The sequence below is a fragment of the Anopheles arabiensis genome, chromosome 3, assembly GCF_016920715.1.
Source record: "Anopheles arabiensis isolate DONGOLA chromosome 3, AaraD3, whole genome shotgun sequence".
Classification (NCBI taxonomy): domain Eukaryota; kingdom Metazoa; phylum Arthropoda; class Insecta; order Diptera; family Culicidae; genus Anopheles; species Anopheles arabiensis.
The window spans coordinates 86,669,693-86,690,773 of record NC_053518.1 but is presented as its reverse complement, the minus strand read 5'-3'; the positions used below and the strand labels follow the sequence as shown (position 1 = coordinate 86,690,773).

The 21,081-nt window shown below is 47.9% G+C and overlaps 1 protein-coding gene across 13 annotated transcripts in view; it reads left to right on the top strand.

The window, feature by feature from the left end:
• LOC120900863 (A disintegrin and metalloproteinase with thrombospondin motifs 1) overlaps positions 1-21,081 on the top strand; it is a 94,620-nt gene that overhangs the window by 16,121 nt on the left and 57,418 nt on the right. For all 13 annotated transcript variants that reach the window (XR_005739250.1, XR_005739249.1, XM_040308413.1 and 10 more), the window contains exons 3-4: positions 9,280-9,372; positions 15,953-16,525. Coding sequence is in view for 11 of the 13 variants with exons in the window: in XM_040308413.1 (XP_040164347.1) it covers positions 9,301-9,372; positions 15,953-16,525 (645 nt within the window). In the remaining 2 variants the exon portion in view is untranslated. The remainder of the gene's footprint in view (positions 1-9,279; positions 9,373-15,952; positions 16,526-21,081) is intronic.

Sequence of the window (21,081 nt, the reverse complement as noted above, 5' to 3'; positions counted from 1 at the left end):
GATTTCAACAGCTGGGAGTTCTTATTTAGAGCTGTTTTAGTTATTAAAAATATTGTTAATTAGTCACTCTTACGTAACGAAAAGAATAAAGGCCACACTTCCACCAATTAAGACGCATATCTATTCAATCTTCAGTTGTTTCATGCTACAAACATCTGTTTTAGTCTCCAATGTTTAAGCTTTCAACCGCTAGTGTGGAATAAAAACACACACACTTTGGCAGCATTCCGCTTAAATTAACTCTCCTCACAAACATTCTCGCTCACAGGGTGATAAAGAACCCAAAGTTATGTCAAAGAATCAATTCTTTGTCCCACAACACGCATCAGATGTGCAGGTAAACCGGTGATCAAATTATGCCAACCTTAATAGCCTTATCCGTGACTGCAGCACCTTGGAAGAGGTGCTTCTTTCTAGCTGTGCACCACTCTTCGGAGCCAAACCAGCGGTATGAAGGCACCGGTGTACACTTTCATGGTGGCACATCGTTTCAACTGTACAGTCGCTTCCACATGTCCTCTCACGTTGGAGTTGGATATAAAAAGCAAAACATCTAACAAATCAAATAAAATTAAATTCACAAATCATCTCTATCTGAAGATGCTCCGTTCTCGTCCGCGTCCGCAAGGCACAGACCGTCGGTGTGGCCTACTCTAGCGAACCGCGTGTACCGCACCATCGCCGCCTCGGCCGCCGAAAAGAACCATATGTTTGAATATTTAAGCAAATGATTAAACGAACTGCGAGGAACGAGGGCTCGTTCGAATGGAATTGGTGGGCAGGGGGAGGGGGGGATCCGGCACAAACAAAATCTGCGCGCGAAAACAGGTTGTCCGCGGGTGATACTGCTGATACTGCTCTGCTACTCCCTGTGGTGAAGCGACAGGGCGAGCCCCGAAGAAGCGTTCCAGGTACTTCCCGCAGCATGCGATTGCGCACGCCTGGTCGGTGGCACGGTGTCTGGTGTGGTGTCCGGGGCCCTCACGGGAAGATAACCCGTGGCCGAGCTGGTTCGGAACGTACACAGGCGTGCGACAAAATTGAAGAATGTCGACGGTGTCATAAAACTCGAAGCGCAAGCGAGCAAGCGTGTCGAGCGGTGTTTTGTTCTTCTCTTTCTTGCGCTCCAGCACGAGCTGAAGCGTCCAGTTCCTCAGACAAAAGGAAGAACTCTGGAATCGGACACCACCTTTCAGGTTTCGGGATGTGTTTTTGTTCGGTTCCTTACCAGTGGTTTTTTTTTGCTCTCTCGTTTAGTTTGCCCATTTAATGTTGAGGTGGTCGTCGGTTGGTGGAGTTTTTTTTTACGGCAGAAAAAGCTCGACCTGCTCTGGAGATCTCTGCCACCACCACCACACAGCCTCTAGCACCTCTAGCAGGGTGGGCAGGGAAAAACCAGTCGCACGGACAAATATTTAAATGTGAGAAGAAACCGATAGAATAAATATGAATAAAAATCGAATAAAGTTTTCAACTTATTGATTTCGGGCGAGCGATCGAGGGTCGGTGGTGGCGTGGTGGTGTGACCATTTGGCGAAACTTTGCCTTTTGTCGCTAGGCGGTTTTGGTGCGGGCGCGCTCTGTCTGCGCGAGGCGTGGTGGTGACCGACTGTGACCAGGTGATCGAGTGCCGGTGCTTTCGGAAAGTGAAAAGACCTAATTTCTTGCAGATTGTTTAGCGAGAGCCCGATGAAAGAAGCTCGAGGATTTTGGAGGATTTGGTGTAGGTTTTTTCTTTTGTTCCTGCGCTAAAGCAGACGCGGCTGAATACTGTGGCAATTAAAAACAATTCACCCGGCGCATTTGTTTTTCGGTGTTTCTCAATGCTTTTGCGGAACGCACGAACGCTTCCAAAACATCCCGTCCGTTTAATTATTCATTCAGAACACAGAACACTGTGCAAATCAGCTCAGCCTCTAATCGGTTCACTCGGTTCCCGCGGAAACTAAACGGAAATCAATTTCACAAAATCACGTTTTCCCCACTCATTAGCCCCGTTGTCATGATGTCATTAGGAATGCGCCGCGTCCATAAATATGTCTACCGTGCTGCGGTCCCGCCAAATTGCTGGGCGCGAATGTGTGAGAACACCCATTTGTTGTGATTCTTCGCTATGCTTTTTTGGTACGTTACGGTGGAAGACGCTTGATCAGCATAAGAGTATAAGAATTGTCGGATAGATCTGCTCTCGATACGCAACGGCGGTGGCAAATCGTTGGCCCTGGTGATGAAGAATGGCCGGTTTGATTGTGGTTGGAACAATTTTTGATTCATTCATTCTAATTCCCCCTAAAAAAACTCCCTAATCTGCCTTGGAACGGATAACAGAAACGAGTTCGCTTGGAGAAGTCTCTATCCACACACGTAGCGCATTAAGAGAGACGGTCGAGTGTTGGATCTAGTGTGGTTTATTTTTAGCCACAGTTTTATCTGGCGTTTGTGTGGTCTTCGTGTAAAGTTGGGTCTGAAACTGGCTGTGCAGTGTTATGGATTTAGCTGCTCTTAAACAAATACATTAGCGATTATAGCTGACCGATCAATCGACTCAAGACACTCGGCGGGAAAAGAAAGTCATTAAACCTTTGCCAAAGGCGTGAGTTTGTAATGATCTTCCCATTTTGATTGCGTGTGGATCTCATCTCCTGTCCAACTTAGAGGGAAACTAATCACACCGATACAATATATCAATCGGCACCATGGGATTTTCACGATATAATAGTCCAAAGGTAGTTTAAGTTTTAGATAAAATGATGATATTTTACTCATTTCAGAGTATCTGCGTGGATTGATAACATATCAGTAGATACTTCTATTATGGAATGGACTCGTATTTAATAGAATAGTTGACAAAATGATAATGATGAATAGTGTACGATGTAATATCTGATTTAAACCTCAACACATGTAGCATGGCGATGGCTGATTTAATCCTTGGCAAATTTTTTCTTTAAAAATAATATTTAAGCATAATTCGTTTATTCCCATCCTTTTGTTCTAACTCACCCACTGTGCCTGTGGGTCGCCTGCTGCAACATTGGTCATCTCACCAAACACCCAAGCCAACCAGCCTCATCACGACGGTTTGAAGCCGGTTTTTTCGCCCTATGCAGCACGCGCACGCTGCACGCTTGAAGGTGAAATCACTCTCGCTTTCCGTTGCTGCTGCTCGGATGGCTCTATCGGTGGCGTGCATCAGCTAAGCGTCTGCCTAGGAAGACGCTACACTGCCACACCACCACCGCTAATAATGTGTACAATTGTGCGATAATGATGATAGTGCGCGTTGCAGTAAAAAAAAAAAGGGAAATCAAACAAGTGGCTTGTAGCAAGTAGATCATGAAAAGAGGAACACAGTACCTTGGGCCGTTGGGAAGATGATGGGAAGTTCCGCGTATCTGAATTTACTTAATTAGATGTACTTGTTGGAAGATTTCGTTGGAGCAGATACTTCGTGTGAGGCGTTAAAAAGTCTTTCGGGGAGTGCCCTTAGACCTGATATCGTGCGTCTAGCGCGTTGGACCACCCGAAATACCTTCACCGTGCACTATCACCAACCAGCACAAAACATGCACACACACACTCAACCCAACTCGATCACTCGCTATTGCGTAAGATTCCTCCACAAAATAAAAAATTGAAAGAAGCCGGTCCTCAACGCGACCTGCATCGAAACGGTGTTGACATATGTACGCGATTCGCCTTTCTATTGCGCCACCGTGTTGATCGCCATCACCGAGCCCGTCTTGGCCGGCTACTGTGCTGCCGGGAGAGCAGGTCTATAAATTTTGCCTATAACCTAATTTTTCGCCCCAACTTTCGTAGAGAGCGCTTGATCGTTCGCATTTGATGCAGGTCATTCGATCACACGCACGGCCACCCGATGAGATGCGGGAAAAGTATTGGCAAACAACATGCGTGGACAGACCGACCACGCGGTGATAGGGAAATGGTGGAACCAATCGAAGGATCCAGTCTTGCCGCTGTCCCGGTGTCTCAATAGATAACGAACGAATTAATCGGCGGGGCAGCAGGCGGACTTGCTTGGTAGTTTGGTGCGTTAAATTAAAGCGCTACTTGCGGGGTGTCGGACGCGACAACTTGATCACAACATGTCGCAAGGTATGACGGTTTTTAGTACAGAAACGGGTGCTTAGAGTTTGAAATTTATTATCACATTAAATACTGCCTGGAGGTTGGTGTAAGGAGGCCGTTCTTTAACGTTAGCGCCAGCGACGTTTTTTTTTATGCGCTTCATAAATCATCTGAGCCGATACATGCTGCTGCCATGGAAGCAGAGCACATTCCAGCACGGGCCTACTTTGATTGAACTTCTTGTAAATGTGGAGCCGTCTAGGCGCTTCAGAATCGAATTGTGAATTTAGATATGGTTCTTATGTAAAACAGTGGTGTAATAAAATTGAAACAGTTTTACGGCCCCCCGTAAGTATGTGATCGAGTTCCGGTAGTAAATCTAACTCCGAGAACGGAGTTTTATGAGATCACTTGTTATGTTCTCCGAGTGGCTTCACTGTTTGGGTCTGGCGGCAGGTGCTCAGCATCGTTCGCAAATACTTGGCCGTTTGATAACGCGATCGTAACTTAAGACAGTTCTTTTGCAGTGGTGTAGCAGACAGTACCACACCTTCTTTTCCTTGAACGGTGTAGCGTTTTCCACAGCCAGGGCGTTTCCCACCGCGCCCTGATGGTTATTCCGAAACGAGCACCATAAAAGAGGCAAATAAAAAGGTAAAGCCCGAATGTCGTCGGCCCCACGGACGAGCGCGCCTGGCTTAAAGAAGTTATAAACCATAACTCACCTCTTACGTTGAGCTATACTCTCCCCCCTTGTAAGAACCTGTGATCCTCTTCGCTACGCGGTGATGTGTAGCAGTTTCACCCGAAATGGCCATAAAGCGAGCGCTAATCCGCTTAGGAGGTACATTAGTCTTTATCAGCGGGTCCTCCCGGGCCGAGGAGAATGGGAGTTTGATCGAAACGATTGCCGTTGAGAATGTTTGTTTCTCGCGGGTCGTTAGACCGCAACCAGTCCAAACACTGCGTGCGGGATTATGGGGCTTTGCTGGTGTCTGTGTGCTTTGCGTCCAGCGGCGCGTCATCGCGTTAGGTCCACCAGGGGAAAAGGGGGTTCTTGGTGAGTTCCGTGAAAAGTCGTTGCAGCGCCCATTTCTGGGGAGCTATAAACGTTGCTGCTAAAGCAGGAATTTTACAGCAATTACTCACCTCATGATTGTGCCTGACGTAACAGCGGTATGGGTAGGACAGTTTTCCCTTCCGCGATCGTGATCCGTTCGTGCGGACGACTCATTCCCAGCGTGTCAGACCGGCAGACGTCAAGGTTCTTCCTTTCCAAGCTGGCTGACTCGTTCGTTGTTCTTTTTTTGCTTCACTGGAGTTGGACTGGCCGCTTCAAGGTGTGAGGCCGCTACGGGTACGTGCCTGCAAGCAAACAGGGGAAGGAAACAACGGCGAAACAAACCGGTGACCATGATGATGTGGTGGCGCGCGGTGAGTTTGTGTCTGTCCTCATTGTTGTTACGGGGGTAGAAATAAACTAGAGCCACGCGAGAGAGTCAATAAACTAGAGCAACTTCACTTTCGTGACGTGACCGGAGGGGCGCCCGCCATTAGGCCAAGAGTCGCTCTAGAAGATGAAAAAGGGTGTGGAGTCGTCCGATCTACCTGGTGTTAAGATCTCCAATGAGTACGACACCGTCGCCCGGGCACGACAGTACAGTTATTTCGAAAGGGGAAGTCATCGTGCCCCGGTCGTGGACACGGCATTCGACGTTGAAGTTCAACACCGGTTCAAACTCAAACCCAATGGGGGCAATGAAACTTGGAAGACTAGCTTGAGCCCGTTCGTTTCGTTCAGTTTCTGCCTGTCCACGGCGATCACGGCGCAAAAGAATGTTTCGATTTCCGACAGAATTCTGAACGAAGAAATAAACGGCGAGCACCAGCATTCCTCTTTTGGGGACGGTTTTTGTCTAGCAAGCAGCAGCAGCAGGACCGATCGACCACCAAACTCCTCCACACACCTTCTACCATCATAAATCACGATAAATGTGAACGATACTTGCCCTGAACAACTGAAGCCTACCCCACCAACCAAGTCGAAGGTGTGTCGTAAAATCACTCACTATTAATTAACTTCCAGCAGATAAGGCTTTGGGTGTACCAGCCGCCAGCGGACGCATGACACGTTTTGCGTGAAGTGCGAGCTGATTTTCGGAGAATCGAGAATCGATTTCGTTTTTAGGGAAAAAAATTGGGAAGCCAGAAAAACAAAAACCCGCTCGCGCGCAGCCTTAATTAAATGTCGTTGTCAAATTTATGTCCCAATTTTGGGAGTCTTTGGGGGCGCTTTGCCGCAAATGCAAATCAACCAAAGGCGTCCCCTATAATTGGGAGGTGGTGCCTGGTGCCTACCGTTTGCTTACTGCTTCGGGACAAACAACCCAACCATACACGCACAGAGACACACGGAGTTGCTTTGGACATGGTGTTGTGATCACTGTTAACCTGCCGGCACAATGTCCGACACGTCATACTTCAGGCAAGATGTAATGCCTACGATCTGCGGACACGTTTTGGGTAAGGTCTTGCTTCCCTGGGACGACCTTCTCGTGTGACTTTTTTGTCCACTGTGGTGGTGGTGGCGGTGCTTGATGATGCTGAATGATGAGCATAATTGGTGGTGACGATGGGGTTTTTTCTACTTACCCCCCTCCCCCCGCAACATCGTTTAATTCGCACCGAAAGCCGGTAATTAACGGTTCGCAGCATCTGTCATCTCAGCCTCGTCACAACCGGTCTTCTGGTCGAGGTCGCCCAGGCAGCATCAAGATGATGATGACCCGCTTTCGCGGCATATCCTCGGGCCACTTTTGGCGGTGGGACGTTAATTTCGGGGCATGATTGATATCGATCGGGCGTAATAGGTGTGTTATTGAGTGGTAACGAATGGTCTTAAACGCACGCTCCTCCCGCCTGCCCTATGACGAGCGTGTTCGTTTTTTTGGTATAAAAAATACAACTTTGAAGTTCGATGAGGAGTCGTGCGCTCAAGCGAGCAAAAGAAAGAAGCAAAGATGAGCTTTTTAATCGATTTTTCGTTCGTAATGGTAATTCATATGAAAATATATGACATCAGACTGGTGATGCAGATGAGCCGGTGATATAAATTCCAGCCAGGGTCATTAATTGCATTACTTTATTCCCCTACAGCGCCCCTGGAGAACACGCCGGACCAGGTTTCCAGGTCGTAATGTTTCCATTTCTTTCGAACAGGTGTTCGGATGCGACCGGCAAGATTCGTTTTGTTTTTTTTTCTCCTCGTGACATTACCCCGACTGTATACCACCCTTTTTTAATTGGCCCGTGGGTTCCCCCAGGGGTGGGGGGAGCATTAGTCGGGAAAAGGTTGCCGCGTGTGTCAATTGGCACTTGAAATATCATAACTTCTGACCCGCTCTGTTTGTCTTTCCCGGGCAACAAAACACCCTCCTTCGCCACGGGGGATGAAAAGAGAGATAGAGAGAGAAAGAGAGAGAGAAAGAGAGAGAGAGAGAGAGAGAGAGAGAGAGAGAAAAGGCAAGATCTTTAGGGATCAGGAACAGGTTGTTCATAATCAAAATCAGTGTCTTCGAAAGGAAGACAAAAAAACGAGTTCCCAGTCCACGATCCCGCCCAGAAGACGTGAAAATGAATGAAATTAAGCAACCAGAAGTGACCGAAGTGGTGTAAGGAGAAGAAAAAAAAAGAGCGGGGAAAAGGAAAACGAGGAACTTGAACAAAATGTTTAATAGAAGCAGTGGAAGAACGCTGCAAGAAAAATGCGCTCGAGACGTGTTCGCCGTTTCGCGAACACAGGACAAACGCCGAAAAGTCGCACGACAGTTTGCATATATACAATTCTGAGCGGAGGGATAAATTAAAACAAGTTTCTTTTCTTCCGTTGTGTTGTTTGTTGATGGTTGTCCAGTGATGGTCCCCTTTAGTGGTGGTGGAATGGGTTTCTCCCTGTCCGCTGCAACAGCTCACAGCTGGGACGGGATTGTTGCAGATTTTTTGGAGGATCTCTGGGAGGATCCACCGCTTCAGGAAATTCGGGGAGATACCAGCAGCCCGTTGAGCAGGTGTACTCGGCCACCCGACGCTTGCCGTGGATCAACAGCATCGGGTCGATCAACTGTGCGTGAGTGGGAAGCGAGTGGAGGCAAACCCCCAGACGACTGGGAAGAGAATATGCAAAATTTTATGGTTCCTTTATAGGTTCCTACCGCTTGCGTGTATTGGTTTATTTTCGGAGCGAAGATGCTGTGTGGCGTGATAGTTCTCAAGAGCTGTGTGTGTGTAGAGCTTCTCTAATGATGCTGATCTTTTGCTCGAAAAAGAAGATCAAGAAGAGCTCAAATCTCGCCTGAAGATGAGGCACTGAGATTCACACTGAACTTCGGAGGGGAGCGGAGACATCCATTTCACTTCGAAAGACACAACTTCTCGGTTTGGCGACGCAGCCAAAGTAACCGGTTATGCTCCAGCAAACAACATCGATCGATGTAACAGCATGCTATCCCGGTGTTCCTGTACCGGGTGATGACTCACCGTCTGGTGTAGCGCAGGGAGAACTTCTGGAGCACAGAAATATCAACTTCACAGAAGCAGAATTTTCGCAACACTTGTCACAACAATCGATCATTACTTACTGGAGTGTGTCGACTCTCACCAATTCTAGAATGTACGATTTGCAACCTGTTTGGGCGGGGGGTTCTTCTTTTCATCGCTCCAACTTTTGTTTGAAATTTGCCTCCACGCTTTACAAATGTACACCTATATTTCACCGATCTTATCATAACGGGTCGATCTGAATGTTAAATATAGAATCGTTCGCGAACTAAATGTGTTGTCTGTCCATTTTCATTCATTAACATTTTCGACCGCCGGCTAATATATGTGATGCGGGAGCGGAACGAACCATCGCCGGTTGACTTGAAAGACAGACAGCGAGGAACAGAGAGAAAAACTCAGTCGAAAATGTGTCGTTGCTTTTTTGTCGTTGCTTGATCACACACCGTGTATCTGCATCGGTTCTGGTTCTGGTGTATTTCGCGACATTCTAGACGCGACAGTTATAACTGTTTACATAATGTTCAGCAATATGTTCATGACTCGAAGCCCGCAGGCGTAGAGTTGCTTTTTTTCTCCGAAAGCTGCTAACATTTGTTCATTTTCTCCTTCCTTCTTTTTTTCTTGCAGATCGCCGTTCCAGGTCACAAAATGATGCGGCTTGGACTTTACCTTGCAGCGTCATGGACGTTACTATGTACCTACAGTGCCGCAATGCCAGACGTAAGTATCCGCGCCGGGACGGTCAGCATTAGTCACGATCGACAAAGCTGTACGTGTTTAGTTTCCACGTACAGCGTTCGGGGTTGGTTTGTATGCAAAGAACGGGGAAGAGGAAGTGCTAATTGTAGCCACACCAATAAAGTTCTTAGTTTACAAGAAAAGCTCGTGGAACTCGTGTGACACAGTTTGGCGCTTTAGGAAGTGTCGGGTGTTTTTAGGGGACGGGCGCATAAGGTCGCCACGTTTTCTACGGAGCTACTGAGAAAAAATGGCTCCCTTTTCAATCTAACCACAATGTGGTGTCTATTTTTCCAGTAGTTTTTCTCTCTCTCTCTCTCCCGCTAGAACCAGCTGAAGGTTATGGGGCAAAAATGTTGCAGCGTTGGGTTGGTGCATTGCAAAGGTTTTGTTTTCATTACTACGTCACCGAGTGAGCTCCATTGTTACATGCGATTCCAGCAAGTTCGTGCCGTTTTCGTTCGTGTTGGGCCACACTTCCTACCTGCAAGGGCTGGTCGATCGTAACGTTTTCCTTTCACATCCGCTCGAGCGGAAGCGAACTACCAATTTCAATTGTACGCTTTTCACCAACACCACCGCCACCGTTTGATTCGTGGTTTTGGGTGGGAAAGGAGCTCACACGGGAGCTTTGAGTTTAAGATTTTAAACATTGAAGCTTTGGTTGGAGTTGTAAAATTTCCGTTAAAATTCCTCCCAACACGCCTCGAAAGAATTGTTTCATCCAGCAGGCCATGTATGATGGCAACCTCCACTCTTCTGACAGCTGTCAACGCTGTTTGACGCCAATCGTTCTGACTTCCCTCCAGCCATTCCCCATTTGCTCCAGCCGTCCAGCCGAGTATGTGTGGAAGCGATTTGCCTGATCAATATTACTAATGCTAAATTTTATGATAATTGTCATCATCGGGTAAAGTATTATCTTACATCGAAAACCATTCGAACACCCGACGCAGCCCGACGGGGGATGAACCATTCCCGCGCCTTTGTGTGGTGCTGTTGGTAGTGTGTTAGCCCGGACGGCGGTGGCGAAAAGATCAAATGTCATCGGCAGGACGGTTGTTTTGTTGCTGTTGTTATTTCCTTTATCATCGACACCGATACATGGGGACGGGTTTTTTGCCGAGTGGTTTATCGGCGGCAACAGGTTGGGACGTCTCTTTCCGGGCACTGGTGGTGTGCCCTGGGAGTACCGGAACGGGTTTGTGCTTAAACGGTTGAAATTGGATCCGATCGGAGAAGTTTTTTTGTTTGGAGAAGACGTCTGATAGACGACTCAAGCTGGCAGTACTAAAAGGCGGTTTGAAACATGTTTTTTTTTTAAGAGGGGGCAGCTTTACTAGATGATAAGAAGACAAATTTTGCCTCGAGAGACACGCTAATGTCGGTGAGATTGATGAAAGAAGATTCACACGCTTTGCCATCGTGATGCCTTGTAAACTATTTCGGGCGCATAATTATGCGCTGAGTCATAGGAATGTGCCCCGAACAAGCAATGGAGACAAAAGGAGGGTAGTTTTAGTACAAAGATAAAACACCAAAAATAAAAGGTTAAACAAGGTGCAAAAATATTGTATTCAAATCCAAATTAAACCACGTAATCACCGTTGCACGTAGCAAAAACACTGCAAACTCTGCAGCGATTGAACACGGAACAGACATCCGCACGAACGCACCTTCCAGCAAAATGAACATTACATAAGGCGTTTGCAGAAATTGGGAATGATTTCGCTTTTTTTTGCGCAGATTTGACCTAGTCACTCAGACGAAAGTAATTGAAAAAGTAACAACAACACTGAAATTCAATTCCCTTTTCGGCCGGATGAAAGTGGAACAAGCAGTAAAAACCGTCACAGACAGCCAGGGTAATGGGTTTTTTTCTCTCGCTCTCTCCCTCTTGGTTCCATTTAAGGAAGCCTTTTCATACATTTCAGCTCGATTTGTTACCTTCTTATCACCGGCCAGGCATAATTTAATGTCCAAAAAATGGTGACTGCGTAGCGAAATGAAACAAAAAAAGACAGCGGAGTAAACAAACAAACAAATTGCACCTCATTCGTTTCGCTCGGTTACATGAACCACCACCGTGATCGTGATAAAATCCAAAACCTTTACCTTTACGCATCGTCACTACGCGCTGAGGCTTTTGCTGGGACATATTTACGCGCAGTCCGTTGGGTGAATTTACCCACCATATTCGGACTCGGGCTCACTCGATAGTGCTGCAGCTCCGTAATCCATCTCGTAACGGTGGCCAATTAATGATTCTATTTCGACGATAAATACAAAGAGGCTCCGTGACAACGGGTGGCACGATACCAACCCTTTTTTTTGCTTTTTTGTTGCAATGGGTGATAGTCCCCGGGATAGTCTTTTTGATTTGATTTTGTACCAGCGGAGCAAAGTGTATTTTTTTCTTTCTTCTATTTCCTCTACAACTTGCCTGCGCTTCGGATTGAGTAATCTTAAACACAGACCTGCAACCGAAACGGTTGATTGGTTTTCCGTTTTTCCCACAATTATACGCCCAGTGTTCCGCACCCTCTGCCTCACCCGTGGTTGAAGGTTTCGTGTTACCAAGCTACTGTACACTGCCCACAGCCCTGTGTGAGTAGATGTTATCTGTCCGCCGAGGGGGTACCGCGTGTGGATCGGAGATCGGAGATCGGAGCCTCGAGCCTCACAGGATTAAGATGTCACACAATGCTCGCCAACATTTGTCACATGGTGGCTACGGGGACGGGCCACAGTTGTTATCAACACGGCACACACACACAGAGGCACACCTTCATTCAGCCCAAACGTCACCGGATTATGTCGGACGGCAGCCATCACCGAGACGGCAGTAATTGATTGCTACTACCACTACGGACACTGTGGCGGCGGCAGCGGTAGCGGAAGTCTTACGTCAGTGAGACGCGTGACGATGATGCGCCAGTCACGACGCACGGTCATCGCACGGCGTATTTAGCAGGGGGATAATGCCGGCTGACAAAATGAAACATTTTCGTGTCGGATTAGCCGACGATCGAGGAGATTTTCGGGGACGCAAAGTCTGATTAGTGGCTGCTATCCGAGAATGTTTCCCCACACCGGAGGGGTTAGTGGAAAAAAGCAGCACTGAATGAAATTCAGCTAAAGAAGATGTTAGCAGAAGTATATTGGATGGCGAACATAAATGGATTTACATACCAAAAATCAATTTAGAGACAAGCTAGGTGCCTATTGGTTGGACTATAAATTCTCCATCTTTTAATTTAATAAAAAAGTGGAACAAGTATTGACATTTTGAGTTATTTATAGCGGACGGCGTGAAAGCTCCCCAAGCTACCCAATTGCAACCCGGTCCGGCTTTATTCTTGTGTGCGCACTGCGCGCAAGTACGTGTGCACATGCGCGCGGCGGTACTTGCCAGGAGATTGTAACCAAATTTAGATCCACTTGAAGGATAGCAACAAGCCTGGTGAGCTGGTGAGAAGGACATCCAGCAAAACCGGTACGTCTGGGTGGGTTCGGTCGCGGGCCGAGACTTGGCTAGGTCTGGGTCTAGGTTACTACGGCCCGAGCCACAACCAAATCGAAGGCTGCGTAGTGCCTGGAAAGATTTCGTCAACGGCTTGGGACATTTTGGAATAAATATATGCTCGCTGCTTGCGAGAAGACATCTTGGCTTTGTGTGAAAATAAGCACATGTCTTTGGATGCTTAAGACCACCTTGAAAGTGTATTGAAAGTTTTGTTGTTTATCTCTGTGAATGTTTCAATAGGACATATTTGTTTGCAATTTGATGACAAATGCTGTTATTTTCACCCAAATTCCACCGTCACGTAATCTGTCACAGCCAGAGTCACTTAGCCCACAAGGCAATGGCGTGGAATGTATGCACTTGCTGTTACCTTAGTGGACATATTTAATGAGCTCCCTTTTCGTGCGACATCGACATCGTTATGCGGACGCCACCGGCGCTTGCCATTTGTGTGCTGTTATTAGATTCGCTAGACGCATGCGACTACACGGCCCAGTGCGGAACCGCTCCCGGGGCTTTGCTCCCACACGGCAAGAAGAAGATTAATTTATCCTTTAACTAGCTGGCGGTAGGGGGCAAAGTTGTGTGTGCAAAGTGATTTCGGTTTTTGCTGCGCTCATATAATGTAAGGATTGTTTTTGCGACACGTGGTGCGCATGCACCTTTGTATGGCCGTGTACCGGGCATAATCATTACCCAATGGGTGGTTTAGTTTGTTATGTCACGCTGCACGTCGAGCTACTGGGTCACTTTATCAGCTTGTCAAACTACCGGTTTGAGCCGTGTTTTATAACCAACTTTGTAAAAGTGTAACAACATTGGAATGCAAAATAAGCTACTGCATCTTCTGTTTACAAGCAAGCAACAAACTATTTCTAATTCAAAAGCATGAAAAAGACTTATTATAATCAAGCGAAACAGCACCGCAAACATAGGAAAATCGACAAATGTTTCGAAAGAGCTGATTCTGGGGTTCGTGTCTTGTTTCGTGATTGAAGTCGTTCGTTTTGTTATCCATAGTAGCGTATCAGTCTCGGCTGCCTAGCAACCTGTAATGCGCAAAATCAACAAAACAGTAGCAGAATACACCCCCTACAACCCACCACCACCACCTCACCCTCCCTCACCTTCCCTTGGCTTTCCCACCCATGAGCGTGGCACTCGTGAACTCATTTCCTTTCGGGTGCGCTCCGTAACAGTGAATCGCGCATTTCTCGTGTTTACATAATCCCCCGGGCCCAGCCAGCCAGCCAGTCAGCCCCGGTTCGCTAATTGACCTCGATGGCTCACCAACACCACCACCACTGGATTGGAAGATGTTTTTGTTTTTCGCAGCCATTGCGTACGAGCGAGCGTGTGCGCGCGCGAGCTCGCAAAAGTTTTGTTCCGCACGATGCGAACGCGCAATGTGCAAAATTTGCATCGATAACACCATTTCGCTTTCACACTCTACCTCCCCCCCCCCTCTTCTTGTTTGGGTGGGCCCAACCGCCGGGAGAGGGTCTGAATTCCGGAGCAGTTGCACCTGCTTTGCACTTTGCTTGCCTGTGTTGCCGTGCCGCCACCGTGCATTAGTGCACCCCGCCCTGGTGTGGAGATGTAATGGGATTCCGAAGGTTACGTGCACGCAACGCTGATAAAGACAAATAGCTGAGAGCTTGCTCCCGGTTTGCCTGGGAATGCTGCGTATCCGCCATTTGTTTGCGCGCGTTTCGTCGCACGTTGCCTCTTCCGGGATAGCTGCTGCGGCGGTGAGCGTGTGCGGTATTCGCTTCAGCGTTTGTCCACTTTGATTAGCAGCCGTATCGATTGTGTGTGTGTGTGTGTATGACTAGCTGGAGATGTGTGTTGTGGCACCAAACAAAGGTCGGGTTGGAATTGGAATGAACAGGTTCGAGCGACTCCCAAAGGCACACGTCTTGCAAAGCAACACTTCGAGATTGTTGCTTTTTGTTGTTGTTGTTTTTCTCTCTCAAACAACACTCGGGCCGCTTTTGTCTTTGCCCCATGTCTATCGCTTTGCGTGCCAACATGCGTCTCGCGCAAGACCGCGGTCAGGTGCCGCGAGGTTGCGATAGACAACGCGCAAGGTCGTATAGTGTAGTAGTAGCCCGTAATGGAGTATTGAGAGGGAGAAAGAGAGACAGAAAATCGAAACGCTTTACACGCACGGGGCTTTGCCTGGCCCCGGGCATTTGGCAAAACAATTGTACTAACTCTTCGAATCAATCACTGGGAGGAGGTGGTAGCGCCCAACCACGCTTGCCACGCCGTTTGCCCAAGGGGATGGCAACGCCGCGGTGGCGCACACTGTTAGATCCATACGCGCCCTCAACCGTGGGGCTAACAAATGGTCCATTAACACTCGATTAACTCAAACCGAATGCAGGGAGTCAAATCGCATAACAATATTTTTCTTTTAGATCACAGTTTAAAACAACCCACCTCCTCTAAGAAGTTGATCTGGATCAGCGATCTGGTTCGGCATAATTTATTCAAGTACATGCGCGACCACCTGAATGACAACGGTTTGAAAGGAGGCAGAGCAGTTGGAGAAACAAATCGAGAAATAAATGATTCTGCTTCTAGTACTGCGGTTCTGAAGTAAAGAGTGTATCCCACCTGGACGGTGGCGGAGGGCTGGCTTACGTCAGACTGAGACGTCATATTCAGAACTAGATCAAATCGTAGTAGGCACTGATACACTGCTCGAGCGTTGGTGTGTACAAGCTCCAACAGGAAACCCGTTATTGTACATCTTAGGCAGTGCTCTAGAATCTGTCGTACAACATTCCTTTTCCGTACCATAAACTCCTTCCAACTCCTTCGTGAATAATTGTATACTATAGTCAGTAAGCACTATTGCTGTAACCCAACGTGGCTGAGCAATTAATAAGATAAAAATAAAAATAAAATAAAAAATAAAACATTGTTTGCACTGCCTTAGCAAACACTTGTCATTTTACTAATTCCTTTGGCTTTCTGTAGTCGGCCATTTTATTAAACCGTGTTTTATTTGTTATCTTTTCTCCACAGATACACCGGCAAATGTCCTCTGCCCAGCTACAGGAAGTGTTCCACGTTGATCACGTCGATCTCGTCCCGCACTACGAGCTGGTGCAGCTGACGCACCACACAAACCGCCCGGTGCTGGCGAGCTCCCGGCGGAGACGAAGCATCGATTCCTCGCAGGTGGCCAAAGCGAACGGTTTAACGTCCGGCGGCAACCACCATGTCAAGAAGGACCTCAGCAAGGTGCGCTTCACCGAGAAGGTAAGCGAGCTGGGCGTTAAACCAGCCGGCCAGCAGCGGAAACCCTTCCCGAAGCAGGAGGTTCCGCTCGAGGCGGGCCCTCTGGTGAGCAGTGGGCCTCCGAAGCAGGCGGTGGACGATTCTACACCACTGGAGCCGATGGAGCAGGGTGGCGTTAGCATAGCGGACCTCAACGAGCACCGCGTGTCGTTCGATGCGTTCGGCGAGAACGTGAACCTGACGCTGCGCAAAACGGAAGGCCTGCTGCGGGGCGGTGCCCACTCGCTGCGGATGTGGAACGTCCGGTCGGATCCGAACTCGACGCAGGGGCTGGTCTACGAGGAGATTCACGATGAGGTAAGTCGCACAAAATGCACATGTTCTTTGTAAGGTAACATCGAAACGAATTGTTTCGTGCTTTCGGACGCTTGAGAACGACAACAATCAACACTTTAAGAGATTGGTGGAAGAGTGTTCTTGCACAACCAATCCAGCGCCAGTTCATTGTGCTACGCAACACCATCGAGAAGATCTCTTGCAGATCCCCCCTCGCCCCACATACCTCTTCCCCTTTTGTCTCCCCATTTCCGGCCGTGAATTGTTTCGCAGCAAAATACGAGCGAATTGTTCTCCGGCCAACATCTACGCCAGCATGGGTGGGGGCGGCTGGAAAGGTTTTGCCGACATTCCCACAATCTGTTGCTGGTTCGTCTAGCGGTCGGTGCATACTAATTAAGCACATTTCGACAGCGGGTATCAGTAGCAACAGCACCAGCTTCTGCAGCCGCCCACGTGGGGATTGCCGCAACATGCAGCGATTGCCGATTGGCGCGCATTCTTCGCGCATGCGAACAGACCGTTGCTGGTATCTAGCCGACAACCCTGCACACTTGAAGATCGATTGCATTGCACAAACACACACACACTGGCGATATGTACGTTCAGTCTAGCGTATGTAATTAGATTGAAGGTCGTGAACGGGTCGGTTCGTCAAGTGGCGAGCTGACTTTGCTCTAAATATCGACCCGTTTGCTGGCCGGAACGCTTCACACGGTGCGCAAGATGCAAAACATCAACCTTAGCCCCTTGCGCCGGACTCGCGCTACTTTGACAGTTAGCTGTCTCTCGGGGACCCCGAGGGGTTTGGGCGGGAGTTTGATTTAATTTATAATTTAAATAATTCAACTCACCTGCCCGCCGAACTGGACCGTGCTGCTCTACATTGTGCATCCAAATCGCGTCCGCGAAGAACGGTGGCACATACAGACTCACACACACACACACCATCCGGAGTTCAGGGAATTGGGCTTGCTGCGAAGCAGAAGTAAACAACGTAATAGTTACCAGTGGAAATGTAAATGGAAGCAGTTTTTTTGCATCACTTGTTCTCCGATGGCCTTTGGAATGTTTGTTTCAATCGTGTTTGGAGCTCTGTTTTTGTTTGCGCCGCTGTCTGATGGTCAACCAGGGTGTAATGATAGTTCTTAAGCGACTTAAGGGACCTTAGCTTAATTAAGCAGGGTCCGCAATTGACCGCAGTAGGATCAAGCGATCGATCGTGCAGAAGTGGAGTCATTTGTGGGCGATGCTAGTCCGGATTTGTTTTTTGCACCCCTCCAATGACTCCCTTAGAAGGCAAAACACTTACCAGCGGTGTTGTACTAATAGCTGTTCCCATCCACCCATAATGTTTGCGTAAATTATCTAACCCCCTTTCAGTATGTACCAACACGCAGGTGACATACTGCGGACACGGTCTATTAGTTTCTAGGAGCAAAAATCCACCTTTCAACACCTGCCGCTCTAATAGCTCTTGCCAAGTTCGGGGAGGACACATTCTCGGGTCCAATTCCAATTCTTGTACGCTGGCCGTGTTCACTAGTTCTTGCACGCGGGGAGATCCTAATCGTGCCTTTAGGCTCATGTCCCGTGATGCCGTTGTCGATTGGTGCACAGGTGTGATGGATCGCCGCGCCGCCCGATGGGTGGTTCGCCAGCAAGAAGGTTGTGGTGTACAGTGACCGTATCACGCTCCAAGATCCAATTTATCTACTAATCATCTCGTGCTCGTTCTGTGAGGGGTCCTCGGCAAGGGCAGCGTTGGGTAGATAAATGGGTAGAATTTAACGTTACCATTCCGATGGTCATAGCCGCGGGTTGCGTTTTTTTTTTACATCTTCTTGCTGCCCAAGATTCGAGGTATCGATTGGCTGTTGGTTGTCCTACTTGGAAGGAAAGGTATGCCAAGTGTTTTAAGCTCACATTGGCCTCAACCTCACCTGGCACTTGGTTTGGTATGAGGAAGATTTATGCTCGCCTTTTGGCTGCTGCCTTACAGAAGTTAGAACCTGGGGCCGCATTGTTCTGGGGCCGACGGGACAGGAAGACATAAATAACATGTTTTGATTTCGCCCATCACTCGCACCTTCGCATTTCGGTAGTAGCCAGTACAGACGGCTCGGGCCTAGCCCTTGTTGGCAGCTCGCGTCTGAACGCCACAAACCTTGAGCCTTTTGAACCGGCGAACGGCGGCCCTGTGTGTGTGTGTGTGTTTGCTGCGGGATATGCTTTTATGCTAATAACCGCTACTTTGCGGTTGATCGATTTTCGTTCAAAAATTGTCGAATGAATCACCGCACGCGGGGCAGGGCATATTGATGACACGCTCACCCCAGGTGCCGACCAATCGGTATTTTTATGTGTGTGAGTTTGTGCTTGCGTCCAAACATATTTGTTTTACGGCCGTAATGGCCTTCGGCTGGGGCGGGCTTATCGCGGTGATATCAATCGCACACAGGGCGTAGGGGGGCGGTACACGGAGGCACAATATGGCGGGCAACATACTAAAACTAATGCACACGGAAGTCCTGCGCGGCTTATATCCCCAAAAACGTGCGTCGTGCTGTGTGGGATGAGCAGAAAAAAAGAAGCAACTCGCATATGAATGCAGATTTCGAACCTTTGCTCGTTTACCGTCCCAGATGGGTTCCAGAATTGTTGTTGTTGTTGTTGTTGCTGTCTTGGCATCGCAATATTTATTACGACGTTTTTTTTTCTTCTTTGGGCTAGGAATTTCAATCCGGCGAGGATGTAGCATTTTACCACGATAAGATTTATTGCCCCGGGCGGAAGGTTTAACACAAATTTTCTATTTCTTTGACCAGGCGAGCACAAAGCCTCCATGTGCGTGTGTGCCAGTGTGACTAAGAATTCCACACTTTTGCCATGCATTGGGATGGGAGATGGGAGCAAAACTATGATCTGATTACGCTTGGCAGAAGCTCCTCTGCAACCATTCAGCAATGATGATGATGAAACTTCAAAACAATTTAGTGTTTTTAATGAATGATAAACAAATAAATTATGGGCAAAAGCTTCGTTTGACATAAATGCGTTGAGTCAGCGATGGGTTGAGGGAGAGATTGAAGCTGCGTTGAAGTTCATTATCATAGATTTTTTTGTTTTGTTTTAAAACCACAGCGAAGGATTATTATAAAGTTCGCATAACATTAGGAGTGGTTTAAAATGCTTAAATACTCAGCTCAGGTGTGCGAGTCATTAAATCACTTCCAGTGGTCCAGTGACATGATTTACGAGTGCTCTGACTGTGAGGGAATAATTTAAGCTGTGAAGAGCTGGATATTCTTGTTACAGTAGTAGAAGATGATCATTAAAATGATATTTTTATCTTTTAAAATTAATTTTGTTGAAATTAAATTAAGGTACGATTGTAGCTTTATCGATCATTGAAAGAACAACTTGGCACGCTCCATATGTTTAATGTATTTAAAAAAACATGGAGCTTTTAAATTGCATTTTTCTATATTTATACCTACAACTCTATAAATGGACAGCTTATGAAATGTAACTCCATTATCGAGATCGCGAGCAACTTCTATTTCCTGTTGAAATGCCGCCAGCTTCCCAATAAAAACAAACGAAAAAAAGCCAATCAACAAAGAGAAAACAATAATCCACCCAGTGCCAACCAAGTGGGTGACCAATTTCGGAACGCTTTGGCTCAGCAGGGGAACCTGCCAGTAGCTGTAGACAAGGAGCAGCAGTTCGGTATCACTTACAGCAAGCCCCTCAGTAGGCCACCAAATTGGTGGCCCCCTAATGAAACATTTATAAGCAAAGCCCACCACCCCCCGGAAACAATCGATCGCACAGACACACCACGAAAAGGTGTGCGTTTGTCTTGTGTGGTCGATGACATTCACTTACGCAGGCGCTGATCCTGGTGGATAAGTGAACCCGCTCTGCGGGGTGGTGGTGGTACCAAACCTTATTTGGATCGTACGACCGCCGGCAACCAGCGTGCTATCAGTTTGCGCCATCTTGACAAGTGCGATGATGAACGCGGAATGGAGATTTGTCATAAATTTTGCACTTGCCTCTGATTGAAACGGTGTTGATGGTGGTTCGTGGGGAAAGATTGGCAAGTGTTTGGCTTGCGCTTCTAGCAATCGTGGACGTGAACACTGCGGCTGCTGTCGCAAGCTGCTCGTTAAGCTCTACACCGTGTTTTGCTGTTTAAGCAGCATGAACATGAAGTGCCACTTCTGGACACCACTCTTCACCCGTTTCTTCTGCCGCGACCCGGCAGGGTTTTGCACGTCCGATTTCCGAGTTCCCGCGTTCCCTGGTCCGCATTTCGTGGAGCAATTTATTTTGCTGCCCATAGTAACACACTTCCGCCGTGCGACTGGTTCGCCTTTTCCCTGTACTTAGACTCTCCGGGCACCAGAGTGGGCTCTATGGAGGGGGGCTCGTTAATAAGGCAGTATTATGTCGCCGCTCTGCACAGGGAGCGGGCAAGCATTCATCCTCCAGCCGTCGTCTAATGCGAGTGAGGATCGTTTGGCCGCATAAAAACCGTTCCATCCGATCGAACCATTGAGCACGCTGCG